At 48.2% G+C, this 26194-nt stretch overlaps 1 protein-coding gene across 1 annotated transcript in view; it reads right to left on the reverse strand.

Moving 5' to 3' along the window:
• The window catches only part of PDGFRL (platelet derived growth factor receptor like), a 41269-nt gene extending 16080 nt beyond the window's left edge, over positions 1-25189 (reverse strand). The window contains exons 1-2 of the mRNA XM_080661414.1: positions 24923-25189; positions 15984-16284 (exon numbers count right to left, since the gene is read on the reverse strand). Coding sequence (XP_080517540.1) covers positions 15984-16284; positions 24923-24977 — 356 coding nt within the window. The 5' untranslated portion in view covers positions 24978-25189. The remainder of the gene's footprint in view (positions 1-15983; positions 16285-24922) is intronic.
• Between the last annotated feature and the right edge of the window lie 1005 nt (positions 25190-26194).

Here is a 26194-nt window from a genome sequence, read left to right on the forward strand (position 1 = left end):
CATGGCCTTTACAGAGTCTGAGGCCCGAAGCTTCCTGCATGCTGCCCCGCACACTCTCTTCTGAAGGGGACCTGTCTCATGGGACAGACAGAGGCTGGGCTGACAGTCCCAAAGTGAGGGACCACTGGGCATCTCACCTGGACAGTGACTAGGTGAGGATGGTGGGGTCCCCGCTCCTGTTCCCCTACAAGCCATGGGCAGGAGGTGAGCCCTGGATGACAAGCTATTCAGTCATCAGTCCCCAAAATACTTAAAATGCAAATTACATGGCAGGTTCTGGAACAGAGAGGGAGGGACACAGTGATGGAAAGTGTTGGAGCCACAGGAGAAGCTGAAGGTCTGGATAAATAACTACATCATTCCAGACATTCTGCCTTGGAGACTGATGCCTCCATTGGCATAAAACAGAGGTAAAGAGTAAAGTAAAAGATGTGATCAAATATCTTCCTTACTCAACAGTCATTTCACCTTTGTACATTATTTAGCTTCTACCACATGCAAGGAACTGCACCAAGCAGCAAGGGAGATTCATGCATATCTGCTTCTCCATGTTTCAAGGGTTTGTAATGGGTCTGTGTTTACACTGAGCCTCCTTTTAAGAATGTGTCACAAATAATTGCTCCATGATATTCTGGGAATGAAGCCATGTCCACAGTGCACCCGTTCCTGGGAAACAGACAGCTGGGTAAAGCATAGCAAAGCTCCACAGTTTATGATTTAAAAAAAAAAGAAAAATGTGTGAGAAACAAATATGCAAAACGAGAAACTTCAAAGCGAATATAGTTTCAATATAAGAAAATTAAGCTAATATCTCTCTCTCTCTCTCTCTCTCTCTCTCTCTCTCTCTCTCTCTCTCTCTCTCTGTTAGAGGACTATCCAAGGACTTGCTCAAAACCCTTACAATATAACCACAGCATTTCTATTCCAACAACCAGTTATGTTAATGTCTGTGAAATGGGACTCAGGTCTGTTCTACTGGAGTGACTTACACCAGATTCTTCTGTGTTATTTGGAAAGAAGTCATAATGGACATGCTTAACTCTTTCACCGAGTAATGGCCCTCCAGCTCCTGTCCCTGACTCCGGACTCCAACCCCTGGGAGGTTCCCCTTCTCTCTTCACTCCACCCCATCCACCCAGCTGATGTCATCCTTTCTTGTTGTCTCTCTTGTCAACCCATCTGGCTTCTGTACAAAGGAAAAGGGACTCCTCCTCCTCCAGAGATTTCCCAAATTCTAAGAAATTGAGGCGTGGCTACCCCTTTGACACCATAAGCCTAGCCAGGCCTGATAAACCAGAGATTAACCCAACAGAAAATCCCACTGGGATTCCTAGAATAAAGGCCTTAAGACGTGCCTGCCTGTGGCCCAACAATTTTTCCCTCTTGTGGGAATTAATCATTGCTATCTAGATGTTTACTTGCAGCAATGACTGTGACAGTAAAAAAAAAAAAATTAGTTACATGTACTATGGAATTACAGTTATAACACAGAATAATATTCATGATACACTAGGTAAAAATTAATCATTAAGGAGTTTGTACGTTGTACTTGAAGAAATCTGAAGGTGAGTTTTATATTGTGTTGTCTTTTTTGAATGTGGATTCCAAAGGCAGGACAAGCAGGAATTCCTTGGAAGGTCTAAAAAAGCCAGTATAGCCCAGCCGGCTCAGTGGGTGAGCGTCGACCTATGAACCAGGAGGTCACTGTCCAATTTCTGGTCAGGGCACATGCCTGGGTTGCGGGCTCGATCTCCAGTGTGGGATATGCAGGAGGCAGCTGATCTCTCTCATCACTGATGTTTCTATCTCTCTCTCCCTCTCCCTTCCTCTAGGAAATCAATAATATATATACTGGCACACACACACACACACACACACACACACACACACACACATATATAATTTTTTCTCTGATTAATAAAAGACTGCCAGTGGGAGTATAAGAAATAATCAGAAATGCAGCGTGACTGTTCTCACACCCGCTGTGCTTCCCATGCACAGGTGGCCACCAGGCTATGCCGCCCCCTCCCTAGCGCACCTGCCTCCCAGGCTCCTGAATCCCGGGCAGCCTCCCCTCTCACCTGGTTCCCCCTCTGGATCTCCCCGTTTCTTTGATGGAGTCATAGCTCCACCTTTCTCCCAGCTCAATCTTGACATCAACATTGACTCTCCATCTCTGTTCCAATCCTTATATTTTATCAGCCGACAAACTGATCCTTCTTGAAAAACATCTCCTCTATCCCCTTCAAATGCCCTATGAAAGTCGCATATACTTTACCCAAAGCCATTTTGTTATTGCCTCCGGCTTTACAATGTGAGTAGCTCCCAGTGCACACGGAATTGAAGGCATCCTTCTCTGCCTAGAATGCAAGGCTCCCAGCTCCTGCGTCGTCGACTCTTCTCTTCATCCAACCAAAGTCCTCACAAACCCGGACACCTCGGCTTGTTCCCACCCCAGCCCTCCAGCTCCCGGTTTCCTCTCAAAGGCTCTCTTCTTTTCCCATCTGGCCTGTACCTGGTTGTTCTTCAGAGTTCCGTCCTCAGGGAGAGCTTTTCTGTCCGCTGGCATTTGGAAAACAGGGGTTAAGAGCATTCATTCAAGAGTCTGGTTTCCTTGATTCAAATCCTGTCTCTACACGACTGGCTTGGTGACCATTATTAACACATTATTTAATCTTATCATGCCCAGTTTCCTCATCTGAGACAGGAAGATAATAATAGTCCCTACCTTGCAGGGTTATTATGAGAATGAAATCTATATATATAAAAGCCTAAGCGACCATTACCTCCGAATGACCAGAACGACTTGTCACTACGACGTGCACTGACCACCAGGGGGCAGATGCTCACACAGGAACTGCCCCCTGGTGGTCAGTGTGCTCCCACAGCCAACCTCCCACAGCCAGCCAACCTCCCACAGTCCCTCCCCCCTCCACTCCCCCCATCCAGCAGTCCCCATCCAGTGGCCAGCAGGCCCCGTCCAGCGGCTGGCAGGCCCCCAGGCCCTGGCCAGCATCTGGCAGGCCCCCAGGCCCTGGGCAAGATGGCCCCAATAGGCCCTGATCGCCGGCCCAGCCTAGGGACCCCACCTGTGCACGAATTTCGTGCACCAGGCCTCTAGTTAGTTAATAACTGCATAAGATCCTAGAAGGATGCTGGCACAGAAAAAGCACCGAAATGTTAGGTGCTATTGGGGTGTGAGATCTAAGCTTCTCACACCCAGCACTTAATGTCTTTATCACAAATCTTAGAGATCTATCTATCACCTGTCTGTCTATCTATCTATCTATCTATCTATCTATCTATCTATCTAACTATCTCTCTGCCTATCTATCTGCTGTCTTGTGTGACTTTTTCAACTCCCTGTTATATGTCTCTGGTAAAATGATTCCTTTCCAAGAAGGAACCATGTCTTATTCCTGCCTGTATTACCCATAGCCTTCTGCATGGTATAATGCTATGCAGACAACAGTTATAGGTGACTGTGAGCAGAACAAAACAAAATTCAGTGAGTGAAACTGAGCTGAATAATTTGTCCAAGAGCTCTCACTCCTTGGCCCCCGTGTCATCTAAGTGAATGAAGTACAAATGCCAATAATCATTTTGGAGCTAGAAGGTACTTTAGAGACCATCTGGTTGGATCCCTCCTATTACAGAGATCAAGTGGCTCCCCCAGGATCACAGAGCCAGTTCACGGGTGATGCTAAGATACAGCTTAGTAGATGTAGAGAAACTCACAGAAATAAGGAAATCATTGTTGTCAATGTAATTTTTAAAAAGTCATCTTTCAAACTTGGCAACCATATGATTCTGATGTATGGGGGTTCTTTATATTAAAGACTCACATTACATTTTTGGCAATTCTAATCTTACTAGATAGAATAAGCCCATTCACACAGCTCAAAAGAAATAGACACCCACCTTCCCCTCCCCCAGTGCTCACGGCCACACTGGGGAAGAACAGGCCTTGGAAGAGGAGTGACAGAGGACAATGGAGCAAGCCACCACCACCCTTGTTAGGGAAACAAGCGGTGTGTTACCAATGGGCTGGCACACGGCCAGTGAGTGCGCTGAGGCCAAGTGATAACAGTGAATGCAGAGGCGGGGCCCCACTCACACCTGGCACCATGCATTCAAAACAGAGAGAGATCTCCCGAACCTCCTATCTTGCCAACATTCTCCAAGTGCCCACAAATACTAATGTTACTTGGATGGTCAACCTTCTGAACAAACATCAGACACCTAAAGAAATAGACTGCTTTCTTGAGACTGGAGGGGGCTTGAAAATTAGGTTCAAGTCTAGGCTACTTTTACTAAAAGCTGTACAAACTTGAGAACACCCCTGAGCCCTGTGGGTCTAACCTAATCGTCTGTAAAATGCAGGGTCCAGGCCAGATTAGTGGGTCCCCACGTGGATGGCACCTGGCAATCTCTTGGGGAATGTTTATGGCCTCTCCTTGGCTCTTCTTTCCATATCTCATCATCTGATCTTCAGGGCCCGTCTCCTGTGATTAGGTAATCAATCACTCAATGAACCAGTGTCTTTCTAGCCCATACTGACAGCAGCCTTCTCTCTTCCCGTCAGCCCCCGCGCACTCGCACTTGACCACAAGCTGTCCATTGTTGCTCTGTAATTGTATCTGGCGTGTGTGTCATTTGTTCCAAAGCCACTGGTAGGCAGGACCACGTCTGGTTTTCTCACATTTACCTTTCTGACCCAATAGACTGTCTTTCTACATAAATTAGGCTAACAGTCACTCTAGCTGGCATGCACTCTGCTGAACCCCTTTAATCTATTAATCTCTGAGTGCCTATTAGTCTCAAGTTGTGACACACTTGTCATGGTCACCCCTCCTGCTCTTATATGGACAGCTGCTGTTCCCTGCCTCTTCCCCCAGGATGCCCACCTGCTGATGCCATAGCTCATGCCATTCCATGGGCCACCTATGAAATACATGCACATTCTCTTATATCTATTTTGGTTGATACACAAGGTCCCATGCCCTGCCTTGTCCCAGCTACTAAGTCAAGTTCATAAAGAAGAGCAAGGTTATCAGGGAAGTGAAAGCACTGACCTCTCCTCCCAGGCAAGTGAGATACCAGACTGGACCCGGGGGCTGAGAAGTAGGATGGGGTTGGGAGGAGGGCTTTAGGCAATAAGACAAAGTCAAGATCAAGTCCAAAAGGCAATCTGAACAAAACGTCTGAAAAGTAAAGCGCAAGTGACAAAGCAGAGTGAACAGTGTTGATGGCGGGGAGTTGGGAGTGTGTGTGGGGGTGACACCTGAAGTCCTGGGCAGATTCCCGAGGGCAGTGACGTCTCACTCACCCACACACAGCCGCCCCATGGGCTGCAGGTTGCTATTCAGGCAGCTGAACCCAGACTGGAGGCAAAGCTCTGACATCTTAGTTTTGCTGTTTTTTATAATGTGCCATTTTATGCAGTGACATACTAGTAGACATAGCATTTTCCATTTTATAGCTTATTCTTTCCTCCTGTGTTTTTCACTTCCTCTCCTGACATAACTTGCAAAATTGTTTTATTTGCATTTTGTGTATTTAAGTACTTGGCAAAAGAATTATCATGCTACAATAACACCCATTTTCATATTTGCACATTAAATCCCAGACCTCACCCACATATATACTTTGTGTGTGGTGCTTGGGGTGTACAACAGAATGATTCTGCCTCAGCCATAAGAATGAAAAAACCTTGACATTTGTGACAACAGCAATGGACTTCGAAGGCATGATGCTAAGTGCAATAAATGAGAGAGAGAGAGAGAGAGATAAATACTATATGATCTCACTTACATGTGGAATCTAAAAGGGAAAAACAAAAGCACCAAGGTTATAAATACAGGGAACAGTTTGGTAGTGCCAGAGGGAGGGGTGTTGGGTATACAAAAGAGATGAAGGAAGAGAAAAGGTACAGCCATCTGGTTATAAAACAAATACGTTCTGGGAATGTAATGCATGGTGTGGTGACTATAGTACTGTAGTGCATATTTGAAAGTTGCTAAGAGAGTAGGTCTTACAATTTCTCATCGTGAGAAAAAAATTGTAACTATGTGAGGTGACAGGTGTCAAATAGATTTATTGTGGTTGTCATTTTGCAATATATACAAATATTGAATCATCACCTAATGTGTACCTGAAATTAATATAATGGCATATGTCAATTATACCTCAATTAAAAAATAAAAATACTCCTAAAGATCTGGCTGTTTTCTTGTGAGTCCCCTCCCTCGGGTACAGCATTGTGAATAAAAATAGCGCATCTTTGTTGACATGGCTTACCACGTGTGCCAATGCTTTCCTTGCATGACCTCATCTATCCTGACAACAGCACAAGAGGCTGGGTGCATTACTGCCTCCCCCACCCAATCCTGAGCGGAACTGAGCCAATTAAAATTAAAAGCCTTTGGAGCTACTTTAAATCACACAAATTATTACAAATACAGGGCACCGTTTTGTTTTTAACTAACCCTAACCCTAACCCTAACCCTAACCTGAGCACTGCCAGGAGGTCTCGCACACCTAAGAGGGCTCGCATCCTGCCGCCCCCACGTGGCCATCTACGGAACTGCTGGAGGACCTGCCTCTGGTGCCACGGAGTCTGGGTACAGAGAGCTCTCCCTTCAGGGCAGGATAAGTTACTTATTTTTAATTCCACTGTTTTCTGGGGTAGAAATCCATCTGAAGGTAAGTAACAGTTTGGTGGCTGCTTTTGATTTCCCAACGCAAATTGGACCCCAACGGCACCTCCAGGGAAGGAGGAAGACAAAGGGAGAGGACTCTCCTGGGAACTCACTGTCTTCATTTGTTCTGCTCAGAAAATAAAGTAAAATGAGCTTTGACGGGAAGTGAGCTTGAATTAAAGACACCTGTACAACAGTGTGAACATACTGCCACCGAACTGTTCACTTAAAAATGGTTAAAATGGCTAATTACATATGTATACATATATATGTACACACATACACACACACACACACACACGTATATATTTGAGCAAAGTAAAATAAATTGGAAAGAAAAAGACATCTTCCTTAGTATAATACCAGAGCATGACCAATAATATTTACCGAAGTCTGTATAGGTTCTTGCTCAACAGAAGAATTCTGTTGATAAACACTTCTTAATAGCTTTCTCTTTTTCTTTTAAAATGGTCCCAGACCACGCCCCTCCCGGTGCTGGGGCGCAGGGTTGGACTGGCCTGCCGCCCGCTGCCTGCTTCCTCGCCCACTTCCTCGCCCACCCGCCCTTTGTGTTGTCTGTGGGTGGAGAAAGCTGGTGCCAACTGTGGCCAAGTGGAAACCCAGGCACCCTCCCTTCTCTCCAGAAGCTGGTTATTGTTTTCAGGGGGACCAGCCATCAAAGACCTCCGGCCCCACCCACTCTGAACGCACAGTTCTTGACTGAAAAATGCTAACCTCCCCCAGACACCACAAGAGCATCCTGAAAGACAATGCCTGCACCCGGACTTTCTAGGCGCAGAGCCGGGGTTCTTGACTACCACACGTCACCCCAGCTTGCTTTTACATCTGTGATGTTGCTTACTAACAACCTTGCTTAAATCTCCAATGTCTCCTTCTTCGTACTCAACAGTGATTTACAGGTAAGCCATCGTCCGGGCCACTAATTCTAAGTCTCTTCTGATCTCCCTCCCTGGCTCTGCATTGTGCCAAGAATCTCCTGCTGCGCGTAAGCTCAGGACATGTGCTGTGATGAGATTGAAGAAACAAAATGTTTCCAGAGAAGATGGAAATGGATTGTGTTGATCGCCCAGTAGAGGTTGACCAGATGGTCCAGAATATTCTTATATCAATGTTTTTTATATTATCAACAAAATAAGAGCAACATTAAAAAAATTCTTGTAAAGAAACTTGGGTCCAAGAATATGTCTACAGACCCCAGCGTGTGGAAATCGGGGGTGGGACACATGAAGAGAGATGGGTACACCTGAGACAGGGAAGGGGCGCTGTCTCGCTCCTAAAGGCTGTGAGAAGTAATAGCCCTCACACTGTGGTGTATATCCCTCTGTACTTTCTATGTTCGTCTACACATAAAGGCTTCAAGTCAGTGACTCATAATTGACCTTAGTTTCACTCTGAATTCCTCATCATGGTTGACAAAGCCTCCCATGTTTTGACTCTGGCTTATCTCCAACATCATCTCTACTTGGTCATCTCTTCCTCCTCCACAACCTAGAGCATCTCCCTCACACACCCTCAATGCTCCAGCTCTAGGCAGTTCCTCATGCTGTTCCCTCCTTCTGGAATTTTTTTACATTTCTTCTCCCATCCCCTTCTTTTTTAAAAAATATATTTTTATTGATTTCAGAGAGAGAGATAGAAACATCAATGATTGGCTGCCTCCTGCATACTCCTAATGTAGATTGAGGCCACAACCTGGGCATGTGCCCTGACTGGGAATCGAACCGTGACCTCCCGATTCATAGATTGACGCTCAACCACTGAGCCATGCTGGCTGGGTTCCCATCCCCTTCTTTAGCTGGTTAACGCTCTACCTTCAGACATTAGCTCGAGTTTTCTCCTCCCTGACCCTGTACTTTTGCTAGCAAGGCACTCACACAGCTATGTATCAATATTGCTTATTAAACAGTCTGTCTTCCCACAAGAATAAAAGCTCTATAGCTATTGAGGTCGTGTCTGTCGTGCTCACTATCGTATCTCCAGCATCCACATAGCACAGGACTGTGACGGCAATAGATGCTAAAATAAACACTTGTTGGAAAAGAAGAACAACATAAAATAAGGGAGGGTGGGAAGATGGAAGCCAAATGGGAGAACAGAAAGGGGATGAGGCAGAGGAGTCAGTAAGCATTCAATGAGTGGTAAAATATATATAATCAATACTAATAATTATTGTCAGAAAAGTATCCTCACTCTCTTTCTGATCTCAGAAGAGAATGGAGAGCCCTAGCCAGCTAGGCTCAGTGGACAGAGCATCAGCCTGCGGACTGAAGGGTCCTGGGTTCGATTCCGGTCAAGGGCACATGCCTATGTTGTGGGCCTGGTCCCCAGTAGGGGCCCTGCAGGAGGCAGCCAATCAATGATTCTTTCTCATCATTGATGTTTCTATCTCTCTTTCCCTCTCCCTTCCTCTCTGAAATCAATAAAAAAATATTTTTTTTAAAAAGAAGAGAATGGAGATCTGTGTGATTGGGATATACTGAGTCTGGAATAAAAATATGAATCAGTTTTTACTGTGGCCACTGAGGAACCAACTAAGCCAGTCAAGGGGCCCAGTGCTCTGGGCAGACCAGCAGTACTCAGGGTACATAATCTGACACATGCCCATGCCGTTTTTAATTTGTTTGTTGGGAAGTTGAATTCTATGTTGCTTAAAATATAACTCTAAACTGTGACCACTGAGTGGGCTAAAAGGCTGAAAGAACCATAAACACAAGTGTGCAATTTTTTTACCCAGTCTGCCCTCATTTGAAATGCTTTTTTACTGGCGAAAGGAAGACAACTGAACACTGCCATCTCGTGGTCATCTAATGACATAGGTTTGCCAAGGCAAAAGAAAACACCACAGAATGAGGCTGAAGAACCAGAAGGCACGCATCACTTCTAGGGTGGGCATCACTGACAGCCTTCTATAAGAGCTCCCCTTTCTCAACAGCCACAGTAATGTTTTAACACCTCGTGTCCAAAACATCTGAAATCAATGTGAAATTTCAGCCACTTTCAACCCACCACCCTGGAGAAGAATTTTATTTCTGTTTTGAAGCTTAACTGTAGAAATCAGATTTGTTAGTCTAGTACCCAAGGAACAACAACAACAAAAGTAGACAACACATCTATCTTCCCTGAAGCTGCTACCTTCATGAAGCCAAGCGTGTTCTTTGGTCTGCACTATGCCACTAGCCACACTCGGAGCACCTGAGCAGGAGGGCACAGTTTAGGACTCAGGCTGCCCCTCACCAGTCTGTCTCTCTGGACCAGCTGTCTATCCCTTCTGGTTCTCAGTGTCCTCATTTGTTAGAAAGAGGGGCGTAAGCATGATACACACTAAAGTCCCTTTCATCTCTAAAGTTCAGAGACACAGGTCTCATGATCACAGGGCCCTGACTGAAGACCAACTCTAGGCTCAGTGGCCCAGCACCATGCTCTCCCTGAAACTCCAGTGGAGGACCTGCAGCATGCTGGGTGCTGGGGAAGCACCAATGCATAAACAGACATCTCTGCCAAGCTTTCAGCCTACAGAGGGACACCAACATCAATGAGGGAGGACATGGTAATTGCACCATTGATGATCAGTGCGCAGCGAGGATATGTAACGGGGGCCAGTGGAAGTGAGGTCCGGGAGCAAGGAGTTCTCACTAAGGATGTGGCAGGTCTGGATCTGCAGGATGGAGCACAGTTATTCCAGTGTGTTGAAATGAAATGGAGCAGAAGGCAAAGGCAGGGGCTGGACTATGCATGGCCTTTGGGCCATGTTAGGAGTTTGAACTTTATTCTAAGGGCAGCAGAATTGCTCCACTGAAGGGTTTGATGTAGAAAAATGACAGCACCAGATGAGCTCTGTGAAAGACCTCAATACTCTGTGGAGGACTGAGGTCAGGTTAGGGCTTTGGTGCAGGGAGGCAGTTATGTGATTACTAGTGACCCGGTGCACGAAATTCGTGCACATTAAAAGGGAATTAATTAGAGGAAATATTTTAATATTGCTATTTGCCCCTTCTCTATAATAGAAGTGTCAGAGATGAATGAAAATTAGTAAAATGTATATGAAAATCTTCCTCCTTGTCAGAGTCTGGGGCGCGCCATGGGAACCAGAGTCAAGTCCCCACTCACCCATGTGTGCCTTGAAATTGCGCGAGACCCAGACCCAGCCGGCCTCACCCCCATTGGGCTAGATCCAGACCCAGCCGGCCCTACTCCCGTCAAGCCCTGCCAGGTGTGGGGGGGGGGGGGGGGGCGTGGCCTCAGGTTGCCTGGCCCAGTGCCAGGGCGGGGGGCACGGCCTGAGGTCTCCCAGCCTGGGCCGGGGGGTGCACCTTGAGGTCCCCTGTCAAGCCCCACCAGAATGGGAGCACAGCCTCAGGTCCCCTGCCCCGGCCCAGCACCATGCAGCCTCAGGTCCTTGCTGATTGCTCATTAAGGCTCGTTACGGGAACTCAGCCTCTGCTGTAGGTGTAGCCATCTTGTGTTACAGAATCCTTGTCTCTGCTATGGGCATAGCCATCTTGTTATGGCGTGACTGTCAATTTGCATATTCCCTCTTTATTAGATTGGATTACTGTAAGTGAGAGATTCGGGTTATTGCTGCTGTGGTGGAAAGAAGTGGGGGAGATTCAAGAAAGAGTTAAACAGCAGCACCATTAGGGCCTGGGGGCTGATTGGAGGTAAAAGGGCAGTGTCCAAGGTGAGTCCCAGGCCTCTGATCAAGGACAACTGGATCTAATTAGTGCCAGTCATCAGTTCAAGGCCACAGGAGGAGGACCAGGTGTGCAGAAGACCAAGAGCTCAGTGTCAGGTGGTTTCATTTAGAAAAAGGCTCCTGAAAGGTCCAGGCGGGTGAGCAGGCAGTGGGAGAGTTCAGCTGCAGGAGTCCACAAACTACGGCCCGCGGGCCACATGCGGCCCGCCGAGGACATTTATGCAGCCCACCGGGTGCCGCTGCCTGTCCTGCTTAGCAGCCGACTCGTCCCGGGCCCGCAGTGCGCATAGGAATTTGTTCATAGTTTTTTTTTTAAACTATAGTCCGGTCCTCCAACGGTCTGAGGGACAGTGAACTGGCCCCCTGTTTAAAAAGTTTGAGGACCCCTGGTCTAGAGCCTAGAAGAAACATTTAATCTAACCTATGACAGATGAAGGGCATTTGGCAGCAGGCAGTGAGAAGAGAAGACGGCACAGAACCAACATTTAACAGCTGGAACAGCGGAGGATGTGAAGCTGGGGAAGGATACTGCGGAGAGGCCGGCGAGGCAGAAAGAAAACCAGAAGAATACAGCATTGTGCAAGCCAAGAGGAGAGTGTTCCCTTCTGCGGATGGACCTACTGGAGCAGCCATAGGGAACTGAAAGTGAGCTCTGGACTTAGTGACCTTGACTGGGGTGATGAATGCATGTGGAGCAGGAGCAGGCGCCAGGTGCAGTAGTTGAAGAGTGGCTAAGAGAGGACAATAAGATGATGAAAGCAGAGAGGGACTCTTCCAAGGGGCTGTGAAGGGAAGAAGAGAAAGGAAGGTGGCCAGAGGGTAGTGGGACTGAGCTGGGGTTTCCTGATATGGAGAAAATCCCCTTGAGAAGGGGAGGATGATGAGCCAGAACAGCAAGGCAATACCTGATGTCTTGAGGTTCCTGAGAAAGATTGTAAGGACAAGATCCAGAGCACAGATGACACTTTGGCCTGGGTTAAGAGGACAAACTCTTTCTCCACTAAAGCTGTGAGAGCAGTGAAGAAAGAGATGCAATAAGAGGAAGGTAAGACAGTTCTAGGGGCCCAATTTCTAATAAATCAGGGGATCATTTAGCTGAAAGTGAGAGTGGTGGAGATCAGAGATTTCAGAAGAGGAAAAAAGTGAGCTCCCTAGAGAAATGTCTTCTGCTTTGCCAGGCACAAGTGAGGTGACCAGGAACCAATGGCACCCGCCGGCCAGCTGCCTGGTTTCCTTAGCAGCGCCCCGTGTCCACGTGCCTCCAGAGGAAGTAGGTAAACAAGTTCGTCTGGGGCTGGAAATTTCCAAATGGGAGTGAAGGAAAACAGGGGGCAAAGTAACTTACCTAAGATGTGTTCAAGAGTTTAAGAAAGAAAGAGGAGGAGAAGTGAAGACAGGGGTCAGGATGGGTAAAGAGGGTCAACTGACGAATGAATGGCTCCAGAAGGCCAAGCAACAACAGACTCCGAGATAATAGGGATGGATACAGGTGACACAGCGCCCTGGATATAAAATGCTTTCACACTTTCCAATAAACAGTGTCACTAAGTGTAATTATCTTTAAATATTGAATGAATTAAGGCATGTGACTAGGAACTGACTTCTCACAGGGTCACTAAACCCCTGAGGGAACCAGGAAACCATTTCCTGAGTTCTGGTATGTGCTGGCACTGTTCCAGGTACTAGGAATCTGACCAGGAACCAAACAGATGTGGTATTTGCCCTCATGGGGCGTACACTTTCATTTTTTCTTTTAATATACATTTTTATTGATTTCAGAAAGGAAGGGAGAGGGAGAGATAGAAACATCAATGATGAGAGAGAATCATTGATCTGCTGCCTCCTGCACACCTCCTACTGGGGATCAAGCCTACAACCCAGGCATGTGCCCTTGACCGGAATTGAACTCGAGACCCTTCAGTTCCCAGGCCGATGCTCTATCCACGGAGCCAAACTGGCTAGGGAGGGGCTTACACTTTCAGGGGGAAGATGAACACAGGTCCCAGATGACAAAGAATTGATCCATTAAGTGAAAGTGGGAGAGAAGTGTACACACTTTCTTGGATCCTCTATATCCGAAGCCACGTAGCTGTGCAGAATTCCCTGGTTAATGTGAGTGCTGGTCAGAATGAAATGTCCCCAAAGGTCTTTTGAATCCCTGTGCTTGAGAAATACGCATTGCCTCGTAACCATTAGTCATAATTTACTGAACATTTACCAGCGGCCAGGCAGCACTTACCATAAGTACTATTATCTCCATAGTCCAGACAAGGAAACAGGGTTCCAGGGAAATTACTGATCAAAGACCACTTTGCTGGTTAGTGATAAAGACAGGATTTCAAACTGGCTGTGCCTCAGCCTGACCTCTCTGGTCCATAACACACCTCCCCTTCTGGCCAGAGGATTCCATTTGGACAAATATGGTAGCATGTGAACTTAGTTCCAGAAAGCTACCAAAACGGCTCACAACCACCAAGTTTTGTTAGGCATGCACCTGGGGAGCCTCCAACCCCAAAGCTGTGAGACCGATGGAAAGAACTCATTCCCCGGGAAAGGAAAACACCGAATGAATGCTTCTCTTCTACCCAAAGGCCCCGCATTCCGGGAAAGATGTCAAGAGTCGATTTGTTGGATGTCTTGTGTCAAATAAATCGTGATTTTTTTGGTTGTTGTTTGATACAGAGTTATGACTAGGTGTTTTTCACATTTTCCACATGTTTTTTTTTGTGTGTGTTTTTTTTTTTTTGTGTGTGTGTGTGTGTGTGGAGTCCTTGGGGGCCCACATCTGTCTTTACTTTCTTATAAAGCCCTAACTGTGCTTTGAATGAATGCTACTTAATGTTAAGTCGAAATTGGCTTTTTCAGCTACTGGATATTTCTTTTCCATTCAGATTCATGTTCCTTTTACTTTGAGTCCTTAAGCTATTTTCAAGAATATTTTGGCCAACGTAACTTTGAAGCTACTTCTAGAAAATATTAAATCTTTAAGGGCCAAATAATCTAGGTTTAGGAACTTTGTGTAAGTCAAAGATTAAATGTTCTGAATAATTTTAAATGACTCCATCTGTTGTTGTTTTTTTAAGTGTGTAAATCTTGACTTTGTAAATTAAGACATTTAAAAAGTTTGTGGGAATAAATAGTTCCAGATTTGTTCTAAGGGGATGGACAACAGGGACACACACACACACACACACACACACACACACACACACACTTATTTCAAGTGTGGAGATTAAAGTGGGAAAAACTGTTTCATTCTCTCCCCCTCCACTCCTTCAACCAAATATCCCTTAAGAAAAACCCTACACTCTTATACACCATGAAGCCAGAAGAGTAACTTCAGAATAAAATGTAAAAGAGGTCTTAATGCCAGAGGTTAGATAGAGAGATATTACGTATACATATATTTTAATTTATTTATTCTCCAAGGTGTATATGTGTGAGAACGAGGGGGGGAAGATTGGCATTCCATCATTCAATAGATAAAACTAAAGGCCAAGCACTTAGCTAAGTCCCAGTGAAAAACACAGATTAGAAAAATAAGGAAGAAGCAGGAATAAAAAATAAAGAGTTCTCAGAAGAGGATGCCAGGGGCCACGGGAATAAACTGAGGGAGGCCTGACACGGGCTTCCCAGAGAGAGTGACTCTGAGGCTGCAGTTGGCCGGTGAACAGGGGCTGAGAGTGGGCACAGCCAAGTTTTAAGGCCCCGAGTGCTCGAAGCACTTGATGATGTCCCGGGAACCCAGCCAGCGAGAGCAGAGACACGAATCGAGAGGCGAGAGGTGACTGGTGAGAGACTGCGGAGAGCAGGGAGGGCCTCGGCAGTCATGTGAGGATGTCAGACTTCATCCCTGGCGGCGGAAACCCGCCCAGTGATGAGTAGGGGAGTGACAGGACCAGACGAGCACTTTTTAAACATCACTTTGGCTGTAGCGAGGAGTTGGGGGAGGACACAGCGGGGTATGTGGTCTTGGTGGGGAGGGACGACACCAGCTGGGACTGGGGCAATGACACCAGAGATGGAAAGAGGACAGGTTTATGGCTATGAGGAAGCTGAATTGGCTGAACGTGGTGGTTGACTGGATGTGGGGAGTGATGGGAGAGGACAAGGCAAGGATGCTCCCCAGGTTTCTGGCTGAGCAGCTGAGTGGATGGGGGTGTCCTATTGGGAGATGCAGACCGGAGGTGGGGTTTGTCTGTGTTGAACATGCAGTCAGGTTGCTCTTAAGAATGTCCTGTTAGCTCATTTCTGTTTTCATTATGATTGAAAAAAAGTAACATACAGCATCGGATCCATTATTTTCTACAATATGCATTCTTAAATACCTATATGCATCAGTTTCAATTATTTGTCATATGGCGTCCTATAAGATGTCACTGTTTTAACCACCATTCATAGGATTTGCAGTAATTTTTTGTAACTGGTCAAAGAAATAAAGTCAATGTCTTTTGCCCACTGAGCGTCCATTTTTATAAGCTGGTAGAGTGAAATGGTCAATGTCAGAAATAATACGAAAGAAACCCTTGACCCAGTGTAAGTAAAATAAAAGGCACACGCGTGCTCACCTGAGGCGGGAGTCCTTGAAGGTGTCCAGGTAGGCGGGGTAGCTCCATCCAATTTTACTCCCTTTACATCGAAGCTCCAGGGTCTGGCCCGCCGCCAGACTCAGGGTGGCCGTCGGCTTCTGGAAGCGCCCTTTCTCCGTCATCTGCATCATGATAGACTGATTCTTGGGCGCTGAGTCGTCGGCCGAGTCCCTGTCCTTTGTTTTGGGGATCTTGGGCTTCACCTTTTTGTTGGTGGGCTTGATTCTGTTCTCTCCTGGCTCCTTGGGACGCTTGTTCTTGGGAGGGTGTTGGCCGGTAACTAGTACAAACGTGAGGAGAGAACAATGGGCTGTAGGAGTAACACACCCAGGGTACCTAACACCTAAGACAGATCACTTTACAAAGCAAACATATGTTTTTATTGATACCAGAGAGGAAAGGAGAGGGAAAGAGAGATAGAAACATCAATGATGAGAGAATGATTGATCAGCTGCCTCCTGCACGCCCCCTACTGGGGACTGAGCCCACTACCCGGGCATCTGCCCTGGACCAGAATTGAACCACGACCTTCTGGTTCACAGGTCGACGCGTGACCGCTGAGCCACACCGGCCAGGCCAGATCACTTTTTAATACCCCACTCCTCATATATCAACATTGTTTTCAGCAATAATCACTGTTTTCTTGGTTCACTCTTTAGCTTTAAAACAATGAATGACTGAAAGGGAATCTATTTCTCTAAGGGGTCACATGGAATGGCAGGACAGGAGCCACTCACAGGGCCTGGTGCCTGCTTTGTAATCGCAGGGCGTTCATTGTTCAGTTTGAATCTACTGTTTAAAATTCAGGCATCCTTGCTGAAACCGGTTTGGCTCAGTGGATAGAGCGTCGGCCTGCGGACTGAAGGGTCCCGGGTTCGATTCCGGTCAAGGGCATGTACCTTGGTTGCGGGCACATCCCCAGTGGGAGGTGTGCAGGAGGCAGCTGATCGATGTTTCTCTCTCATCGATGTTTCTAGCTCTCTATCCCTCTCCCTTCCTCTCTGTAAAGTATCAATAAAAAAAATATATTAAAAAAAAAAAAATTCAGGCATCCTCAAACTACGGCCCTCGGGCCACATGCGGCCCGCCGAGGACATTTATCCGGCCCGCCAGGTGCCGCTGCCTGTCCTGCTTAGCAGCTGACTTGTCCCCGGCGCGCAGTGCGCATAGGAATTTGTTCATAGTTTTTTTTTTTTTAAACTATAGTCCGGCCGTCCAATGGTCTGAGGGACAGTGAACTGGCCCCTGTTTAAAAAGTTTGAGGACCCCTGGTTTAAATGTTGTCTCCAGTGAGTGGAGACACAACCGGTACCACAAGCTCACTCAGAAGATTTTGAACCTTTAGGAAATTTACCCAAGACAAGCGGGGACAGTGCGTCTTTGTGTGCCGGGGGCTGACAATGTCCATACAGAACACAAGGTTTAGTGAGAAATGAGTACTGAACCCGTGCTCCAGAAATCCCAGCTGTCCCCCCAGCTCGGCAGCCACGTGCTTGGTGCCCCCAGCAGGATGAGAAGGAGACTGTGCAGTCAGCGCATCTCAAAGACTCACAGAATCACAGTGTCCAAACTTACAGGACCCCGAGCTTCGAGGTCACTGAGGTCAAGTCCTCATGCTGTAGATTAAAAAATGAAGGAGGCCCTGAGAAGTTACATAAATTGCTCAGCGCTGGTCCTGGCAGAAAGTGAGAGCAGAACTCAGATCTTCTGAACCTCATTCCAAGTGCTCACTCACTCTATGTAGACAAACATCCAGGATTATTCTGACCAGATAAACCACAGGAACCAAGGCTAACTGAGGGAGTCACAAGGCATTTGTTTAAAAGAAGTGGAATAAGTCGGGAGAAAGTCCTTTTTCCCTTTTTGATGGATGTATCTATCCAGTACTACCTTAGTGTACAAAAGGCTTGGAGTGGTCCAAAGTACAAAGACATTGAAACTGTGATCAAGAGATGCAAAATGACAAGTGTTACAAGTTCTCATGCCAGTGGCCCAGGCAGTAGACAAAACAAGGTGAGTCAGCCTGGCCAGCGTGGCTTAGTGGTAGAGGGTCGACCTATGAACCAGGAGGTCACAGTTCAATTCCCAGTTAGGGCACATGCACAACTTGTCTGACTTGTAAGTTGTCAGATCCTGCGGCTATCCTACTCAGGAACATTGGATGACCTAATTGTGGATAATATGCATCCAAATATGTGCTATTATCCCTTCAAAGTAATTTAACCTTTTGACCAAACAGGCCCACCTGTCAATCTAACTATAGTTGGTCCAGCTGGCTGCCCATGGAATTGGTCAGTGGTTTATGGTGATGACACTAAGGTAAAGGAGTCAGGTGAGTGACCCTGCAGATACCCAGACAGTCCTAGGATTGAGTGACTCCCAAATCCCCCATCTACTTTGTAAAGAATACGACTCTTCAGCCAAACTCTGTAAATTATTTCTCAAAGGCCTAAAACATGTAAGAATTTATATTGTAGGTAAATAAAAATGAAAGTACATTACCACTGCATTTTTTGAGACTACTGCATTTTATAGAGAAACAGGTGATAAAATAAAAAATAAAAAAACATTAAATATCATTACTGACTTCAGGTCCTGGCTACCACCTACTAGCTGTGTGATCTTGGGATGTTACTTAGCCTCTCTCTGCCTCAGATTCCTCATCTGTAAATCAAGAACTATATGGCAATAACGATGATCTCATGGATTAGTGGTGCGGGGGGTGGGGGGTAGGGGATAAACGAGTTACTGTTTTAAATACTGGGAGCAGTGTCTGACCCCAAGGGGCCAGTTAAGTGTTCCTTGTTTTGTAATCTCATGATAATGTCTCATGGTGATCTCCATGATAAACAGGTGATGGAGACAACGGAGCTCTTATTCTTCCTGGTTTACAGGTGTGAAAAACTGAGACCACAGAGGCCAAGTCGTTCGCCCAGGTCACCAAGGAGGTGGTGACAAACCAGACCCTTTGGCTCCAGGTCCAGAGTCTCCTCTGGGTCATGCCCTTGCCTTTCAGTTCACGTAGAGATGAACACGCTGCAGCAGTTTCCCTTCATTGGCACAAATCTCCTGCACAGCCCCATTGTCTGAGTGGTTTCTTTGTCTCTGTGCCTGGGCTTTGACAGTGAGTTCCAAGTCAAACAAAACTTGATGCCAGGGATGAGAGCACACCCTTCCTGGAAGGGCCGGGGATGCTTTCCCAAGGCTTACATTAGACTCCCCAAGCGCGGAGACACCGGGCAAAACCCCCATCTCCAGAATGAATGAATAAAGGCTACAACGCAGGAAAACGGACGGTGGTTCTTCCGCATGAACTGAGGATTGCAATGAACCCTTGTTCGACAAACTGACTATTAACTCTTTAATCCTCTAGAACCGTGCTGGAGGAGACAATATATTCACTAGAAGAATCCCTGACCCCGCCTTAGATCAGATCATTAACATCCAAGACCTGTAGCTGTTTGGTGTTTTCTCCCCACAGGCAGTGAAGGGGAAGGTCTGCCCTGAGAGTAGCATCAAAGCCAGCACACTGCAAACGTGCTGAGCAGCTCGGGGGTTATATACACTGAGCGCCATGCCTCACTCTCATGTTTCCATTCCTCGTGAAACACCCACAGGGACACTGAGACTTCCAAGACCAGCGCTGAGCCGATGGGAAGGCACTGACATGCAATATAAAGAAAAGAAAAAAAAAGATGAGAGCCTGTCCTTCCCTTCTCTCTTCTAGAATCCCTCCTCCAAATCGCCCCCCTACCATTTCTCAAAGTGCCATTTTCTTAACATAGTAATTTCTAGGGATCACATGCTTCTGTTCCAAGGTAAAGACCTTACTTTGAATGAAACCTTTTCCAGAATATCCATTAGAACAGGGTTGATTGCTGTTCTTTTTTTTTTTTTTAAATGGCGGTAATGGACATATGGCATTATGTCAGTTTCAGGTATACAGCAGTGATTCACTATGTGTGTACACATACTGGAAAATGACCACTCTCTGGTTGAAACAGCTTTACTTGCTTGGCTCCCAGGACATGGCACTGCTGGGTGTTCCTCCTACATCACCGACAACTCCTCAGTGTGCTTGGCAACCCTTCCTCCTCTTCCCTTCCTGCCTGATCTGAGTCCCGGGGGCTTTGTCCTCTCCATCGCTAAGGACACTCCATCTCTGAGTGGCCTCACACGGCCCGCTGGGCGTTAGCAGCATTCGTATGCGGAGAGCTGCCTGTTCCTGTCCTCACGTTGCCTCTAAACTCCAGGTCAGAACCGCTTACTCAGCACTGCACTTGGAAAGCTAGCTGGCAGCTCAAGCTGACGTTGTCCACACTGACCCTGGGTGCCGCTCAGAACCTCCGTCCCAGTGTCCCTTAATCAGTAAACGGCAAGTCTATTCCCCAGTTTCTCAGGACACAAACCTCAGAGTCACTCATGATTATTTATTTCTCTCCTGCTCGTGTCCAATCCAGCAGCAAATCCTCAGGGAGAGGACTTTCTGCCTTCAAAATAGACCCTGAAGCCATCTCTCCTCCCTCCATCCACTGTGACCACCCAGACCAAGCCTCTTCTCACCTAGACCGTTAAATTGGTCCAGGCTCCTGGCGTCCACCCAAGCACTTCAACATACGAAAACATAAACCAGAGACGGGCATGCCTCTGCTAAAGACTCGCCTTGACGTTCATCTATTTTAGAGTCAAGCCCCCCGTCTTCCTGTGCCCTGCACGGCTTTGCCATGTCCTGTCTCAGACCTCAGGGTGCTTGAGCCACACTGGCCACTGGGAAGCTGCTGGGCCTGCCTCCTTTCTCACACCTGCAGCATTTGCTTCTTCCTCCAGGCAGGCCTCTGCCTCTCCTCTCCCAACCATACTCTCACTTCATCCGCAGCCCTCTCCATCCGTTTACCCGGTGTTTCAGGGTGAATTGTGTTCCTGAAATGACACACTTAAGTCCAAATCCCTGGTGCTGGTGAATGAGACCTTATCTGAAAATAGGATCTTTGCAGATATAATCGAGTTATGATTAGCTCATTAGGGTGAACTTCAATCCAATATGCTGGTGTCCTTATAACACACACACACACACACACACACACACACACACACACACACGAAAATGCCATGTGAAGAGAAACATACAGGTTGAAGACGGCCAAGTGACCACAGAGGTAGACGTTGGAGTGATCCAGCTAAAAGCCAAGGAGCACCGGCTACCTGCAGAAGCCGGACGAGCCGGGAAGGGTACAATCCAGAGTGTCAGAGGGAGATGGCCCTGCTGAACCTTCATTTCAGATTTCTGTCCTCCAGAACGGTGAGGGAACGAGCTTCTATTGTCTTAAGCCACCTGGTTGTGGCACTTTGTGACAGCGGCCCTCGGAAATGTATGCACCCTGACTATTGATTCTTCATGCCACTGTCACTTCCTGAAATTAATCTTTACTTATTTATTTTCCATCTCTCCTCTCCATTAGATCATTAGCACCACAAAGTAAGGGTTTTACAACCTTGTGCAGGGAAAGCCTTCAATGCCCAGGACTTCTCTCCCTCCTCTCTCTTGCTCTCAGATTTCTCTTTCCTGGTTTAAGGATCAGAGATTATTCTGTATGTCAAATATATAGGCCAAAATCCTAAATGCTTCAAAACATTCGTGATTTACACTTACCAACAATGAAAATTTTTACAATTCTTTTCTCATTGTGAGAATTTCTGGCCCTGGCCGGGTGGCTCAGTTGATTGGATGGAGTGTTATCCCATAAACCAAAAGGCTGGGGATTCAATTCTCAGTCAGGGCACATATCTAGGTTGTGGGTTTGATCCCCAGTCGGGGCGTGTACAGGAAGCAACCAATCGATGTTTCTCTCACATCGATGTTTTTCCTTTCTCCCGCTCTCTCCCTTCCTTTATCGCTAAAAATATGTCCTCGGGTGAGGATTTAAAAAAAAAAAATTTTTCTGAACTAATTTTTACCCTCTCTTTCCAAGGAATAAATTGAGACACAAAAATGATAGTGCGGATAGAGAATCGTCATTAATGTTTCTCTCCTTACAGAGAGCTGGCTGCATTGCCCCCATATCAAAATGAATCTCTTTAGTCCTCCCTGAAAGAGAACTTTTCACAGGATCCTAAATGAACCCATGTGAGACCCGGTTCAAATCAGCATCGATCGAGATCAACGAAACAGCAGTCACAAATCAATTACCCTTCATCATTTGCTCCTGACATCAGATAAAATATGTAGATGATCAAAAGTTGTACCTGTGACTTTATATTTCTTAACGTAAAAAAAGCAGCACCAACCAATAAAGACAGTGGCAGGTGCTCCATACAAAAGCTGGCAATCAGGTGCTTCGGGCCATGGCGACTAAGTGGGATCTCGGGCTGTTCAGTAACTATTTTCACGACACACTGTCATGATACAAGAGGAATATGTGCCATTTCAGAACTGGAGGAGAAAGGACATGACTTCATGAGGAGAAAGAACGATACTCCTAAAACTCTAAAGCATTCCAGAATTAGGCAGGCACGCGTTGTTGGGTTAGAGCAGCTATACACCCAATACACGCTCACAGGGAAGCCTTTCTCTATCAGACGGCCTCTCCGGGCAGTGATCAGAAACATGGAAAGGCGTTGGGATACAGTGAGTCATGGCCTTGTGTCTGGGCTTGGCCATGCCCCACATCCCAACCTGCCAATCAGAACCTGGCACTCTGACTGGCCTGTTCCCAGCCCCAGTCAGCCACACTGTAACTCAAACCAGAAAAGGCATCCGTAATAGGTTTAGGGAAACTGTTGTATAATTTAACGAGGCAGGTTTACTTTTCTAATTATGTGCTCGATATTTTATTCATAGTCTATAGTATACCAGGGGTCCTCAAACTTTTTAAACAGGGGGCCAGTTCCCTGTCCCTCAGACCGTTGGAGGGCCGGACTATAGTTTAAAAAAAACAACTATGAACAAACTCCTATGCGCACTGCGGGCCCGGGACGAGTCGGCTGCTAAGCAGGACAGGCAGCGGCACCCGGCGGGCCGGATAAATGTCCTCGGCGGGCCGCATGTGGCCCGTGGGCCGTAGTTTGAGGACGCCTGGTACTCTATACTTTAAAGTAGATACTTTAAAAACAAAGACAAGTGGCTATTGTCATTCCTAAAATGTACCAATTATTTCTTATAAAGGATTTCATCTATGTTCAACTTTCTCTGATGGTCTCATAAATGTTTATTGCGTGTATGAGTGACATTTGACTAAAATAATGCTAATTCATTCAGGCAGTTTGCAATCGTTCTCATGGTCTGGGCACAAGTCGACGGGAAAAACCTCTGGCGCTCTTCCTGAGCCTCAGGCAGGCATCTTGGGTGAACTGTATAATCAAGTGGGTGGGTTATTTGAAATTATTTTGTCTGGCCATCTCCTGCCCTTATTCAAAAAAAGAATACCAAATACTGCATTTCCGTCACATTAGTGATCACATCAGGACCTGCCCGGAGCGGTTTCGTATCGCATTTTACAACGCGAGCTCACGCCAGCTCCTCTCTGGGCAAACAGTCAGTACCTGTTGCTTCCCCGAGTAGAAAAACTCTCTATATTTTATTCATCAAGACCCCAGGCTTAAGGATCCTCGTGCTCAGCTTCAAGTCCTACAACCATCTTGGACTTGGCAAAGGAGGATGTGGTATTTTTTGGCCAACGCTCCTAGTTTCATGGGAAAGAAAGGAACTGGTCAGGGCTGAGTGGTGGGTAAAATGCGAGCCAGGTTGAGCTGGCTCCAGCGTGAGGTTGCATAACAACAAAAGCTGCTTTTCAACCAAAACTAAGCAAAGACTGGCTGAGGCTGAGCAATTCCAAGGGAGGGCTCAGGATGCCAGGATGGACCCAGATGCGCAATGTCCTGCACACATAACACTGATCAACTCACAGGGGTCCTCAAACTTTTTAAACAGGGGGCCAGTTCACTGTCCCTCAGACTGTTAGAGGGCCGGACTATAGTTTAAAAAAAAAACTATGAACAAATTCCTATGTGCACTGCGGGCCCGGGATGAGTTGGCTGCTAAGCAGGACAGGCAGCGGCACCCGGCGGGCCGGATAAATGTCCTCGGGGGGATAAATGTCCTGGGCGGGATAAATGTCCTCGGCGGGCCGCATGTGGCCCGCGGGCCGTAGTTTGAGGACCCCGGAGCCAGCGAGGCAATTAAATGCTGACAGTACTGTGGATACAGACACAGACATAAACAACACATTCACACACACACACACATCAAAATAAAGCCTGACCTTGGGGTTGTGAGTCTTTAAAACAGGGTGGGCCCAGGACAGGCTCACGTTGGGAAAGGTACGTAAGCTTCACCTTTCCCCATCCGCTCAGATAAGAGGTGTAAGAACAGCTGTGGATTTGGATTCGTTCTGAGGTTTCACCCACAGAAGTAGTTGCTGTAAGGCTTAGGCAGGTCGTGCAGGACACAAGCCCCAGGTGGCAGAGGACACAGCCCCAGGGCTGCGGCTGGGCGCAGGAGCACCAGCCACTGCCTGGCTCAGGAGGCCCCCGCCCTCAGCAGAGATCCCGGAGCTGATGCGAGGCTCGGAGGTGGGAGCCGCCTGCGGGTCCTGCCACCTCCCAGACCGACACGTTGACACTGGGGCTGGCCCAGGCGCTGGCCGGGATGCGGGGCTTGCCCGCCACGGGCTTTCCGGGAGCGCGGCAGTGTTCCTGGCGGGGACCGAAGGGTCGGGGTGGCTGCCGCCGGCCCAGGGGCCCCCAGGGAAGGTGGGGAAAGGGAGGTAGGGAGACCCTGCTAGGAGGGGCAGGTGCACGTGGCAGGCAGGGAGCGGCGCCAGGGCCGAGCCTCCGAAGGCCAGGAGTTAGGAAGAGCGGGCGGGAGGACGAGGGTGGGGATCCCCGCTGACGTCGGTCTCAGACCTGTAAGAGTCACTCACCATCCTCTAGCGCTTCGTGCACGAGCAGAAGACCAAGCAGCAGCCAAACCTTCATCTTCAGGGCAGAGGGTCGGGGCAGAGGCGCTGGGCACCGCGGGTCCGAGGCGCGCACAGCTCGGGGCGCGGGCAGGGGCGCCGCCTCGGGGCGGGAGCCGGCGGGTCGGGGCGGGCGCCTGGGACGCCACAGCTGGAGGATTCGGTTTCATGAGGAGGAACACAGTTTTGGGGGAAAAGTCTTGGGATTTTTAAAATTCCGTGTGTGAGCTCTCCTGCCCCCTGGCGGAGCGGCGCGGCGCAGCGCTGATGGCCCAGTGGGGAGGGAGGGCTCAGGGACCCCATCCTGAGCTGCTCCAGGTCGGGGCGTCTTCCCGGACTTCCCCCCTCCAGGAAGGCCGGTCGCTCTGCGGGTGCTGGCAGGGTCCCTGCAGCCAGAATGGCCCAAATGTCTCCCCGCCACCCAGGCGCAGCCTGGAAGCTTTGTGAAAAGTGCCCCTAAATATTTCCTTCCCGGAGGCCTGTCGCCTGTGCGCACAAGCAAGCCCATCACCCTCAGCTGTGCCTGCGGACTGGGAGGGCCCACAGGTCCGGACTGGGAGGGCCCACAGGTCCGGACTGGGAGGGCCCACAGGTCCGGACTGGGAAGGCCCACAGGTCCGGGCTGGGATAGCCACAGGTCCGGACTGGGAGGGCCCACAGGTCCGGACTGGGATGGCCACAGGTCCGGACTGGGAGGGCCCACAGGTCCGGACTGGGAGGGCCCACAGGTCCGGACTGGGAGGGCCCACAGGTCCGGACTGGGAGGGCCCACAGGTCCGGACTGGGAGGGCCCACAGGTCCGGACTGGGAGGGCCCACAGGTCCGGACTGGGAGGGCCCACAGGTCCGGACTGGGAGGGCCCACAGGTCCGGACTGGGATGGCCCACAGGTCCGGACTGGGATGGCCCACAGGTCCGGACTGGGATGGCCCACAGGTCCGGACTGGGAAAGCCCACAGGTCTGGACTGGGAAAGCCCACAGGTCCGAGGAACAGCATCAGGGCTGCCCTGCCCCCCACACACACACCCCACACCCTCCCTCTACACACACACACACACACACACACCCCACACCCTTCCTCTACACACACACACACACACACACACCATACCACACACACACATCATACACTACACACACACACACTCACACACACACACCCTTCCTCTACACACACACACACACACACACACACCACACCCTTCCTCTACACACACACACACACACCCCACACCC

The sequence above is a fragment of the Plecotus auritus genome (assembly GCF_963455305.1).
Source record: "Plecotus auritus genome assembly, chromosome: 3".
Lineage (NCBI taxonomy): Eukaryota > Metazoa > Chordata > Mammalia > Chiroptera > Vespertilionidae > Plecotus > Plecotus auritus.